Source organism: Lipotes vexillifer, unplaced genomic scaffold, assembly GCF_000442215.2.
Source record: "Lipotes vexillifer unplaced genomic scaffold, Lipotes_vexillifer_v1.1 scaffold808, whole genome shotgun sequence".
NCBI lineage: Eukaryota > Metazoa > Chordata > Mammalia > Artiodactyla > Lipotidae > Lipotes > Lipotes vexillifer.
The window spans coordinates 666,890-668,773 of NW_006786020.1; the positions used below are offsets into that span (position 1 = coordinate 666,890).

The 1,884-nt window shown below is 51.1% G+C and overlaps 1 protein-coding gene across 1 annotated transcript in view; it reads right to left on the reverse strand.

Moving 5' to 3' along the window:
• Positions 1-710: 710 nt before the first annotated feature.
• ERICH6 (glutamate rich 6) overlaps positions 711-1,884 on the reverse strand; it is a 34,391-nt gene continuing 33,217 nt past the window's right edge. The window contains exon 14 of the mRNA XM_007458384.1: positions 711-974. Coding sequence (XP_007458446.1) covers positions 711-974 — 264 coding nt within the window. The remainder of the gene's footprint in view (positions 975-1,884) is intronic.

Consider the following 1,884-nt stretch of genomic DNA (forward strand, 5'->3'; position numbering starts at 1 on the left):
CTTTAGGGTTCTCCACATCCGACTCTCAACTCTGCTTTCTGCTCTGAAGCATCTTCATCACTGAGCAGAGGATGCTGTGCTGGGCCATCACTGCAGATCCAGCAACATCCCTCCTCCCTCCCCTCAGAAGGGGAGATACATATTGTTCCATAACCCTTTAACGGCGGGAACCATTATGTTTCCCCAGGGGGAGGCAGCTGCCTGAGGTGTGGGAGGTGGGAGAGGAGCAGCAGCCATCCTTCACCTCTGGCAGGAGGGTGGACATGGGGAGGGGGGTAGCTGTTTGTTTGTCTTGCACCGGCCGGGATGTGAGGTTGCAGCTCTTCCTTGGTGCTGTTGGCTTCTTGGCTTCCTGAGATTCCCTCATTTCCCCAGCGACCTCAGGGCAGTTCCTTGACCTTCACTTTCCCAGCCTTTAGGAAGGGGAAGGTTGTGGAAGCACCTGCTCCCTCCCTGCTTTTCGGTTTTCCTGATGGAACTCTGGCTGATAGGGGCACTTTGGCTGACTTGCTTGTTCTCTGCTGTCCTCAGAGTGAGTTGTTAGTTTTCCCACCAAGAATGCCAACCAGTGATGACTCTGGATGTGCTCTAAATTTGTAATAAAGCACATTCCTTGGTATTTCCTAGTCGTTTTATACACTTTTCTTGAAATCTCCAACACCCCCTCCCGGAAAAACTCAAGAAAACAAAGGAAAGCACCATCACTGTCTTTAAATGTTTTCATTTATCAAAGCTGCTATTGTTGTTATTGTATCTTGCTTCATACCAGAATTGTGACAAAGGGCAATTAGTTTTAGAGAAAGTGAAGAAAGGTAGGAAGGTTGCTTTAATTTTTCCCAAACCTGGCTGGAGGGGAAATTCACACATCCTTCCAGTTTATGAAACAGGCGTCGGATCTTTATTGAACTGGCCAGCAGAAGAAGGTCGTCCCCGTTCAGGTGTCGGAGTGCTGGAATCTCTTTAGGGTTTGGTAGCTTTTCAGGAAAGAGAGAAGGGAAGCTCAGGGTCCAGGGTGGAAATGGTGACTGCAGAAGCAGGAGGTGGGAGGAGGCGAGAGGCGACACTAATCTGGGGCTGGATTCCCTCTTGAGTCTAATTATCTATAAATAGGGGCAGTGGTGTTAATTCTAGTCCGAACAGGAATGAGTTGAGATGCTCTGGAGATCTGAGAGACTACAGCAGGCCAGACCACATAGAAATCGGATACTTTCTTTCAAATGCTTACAATGTATTCAAGTTATTTACCGGCATCTGCTGGGGGAAGCACAGAGGTGCTGCAGGCATCCCGTCCCTGGGACACGCCCAGTGCGGAGAGCGGGCCTAGAGGCTCGGAAGGCCCTGAGCTGGGCTTTCCAGAAGGAGCCGGGATGACTAAGCACCTTTCCTTCTAAAGCGCGCCCCAATCTCCAGGAGGCCCTTCCACACGACCCTCCTTGCCCTCCACGCTCCCCACTTCCTTAAGGCCTTGAGTGATTCAGGCTGATGCTGTCTCCTCGCAGCTGCGGGAAGGTCAAGTGTCTGTTAGGGCAGCCTCGCCTGAGGGGTTTCTAAGCTGCGGCTTCTGAGGCAGCGCAGGAGGGCTGCATAGCCTCGGCGGGGCGGGGCGGGGCTAAATGCAAGCCCACCGACTACCTCCTGCAAAGCTGAGTGACCTCTTACCTGCCAGAGACGTGAGAACTCGGAGCATCTTCCTGCATTTTTATCTCTCCCCTCTTTGGAAGGGAGGAAGGAGGGAGGGAGGGGGGAAGGAGGATGAGATGCCCGAGTAATGAGGATGGATCTCCTTTTTTAGTTTTCCTTCGATCCCAAATCCCATAAAATGGCAGAAAACATTTTCAGAGAGTAAATCAATAGGAAATAGGAAAGATTTTTTTTATCAGCAGG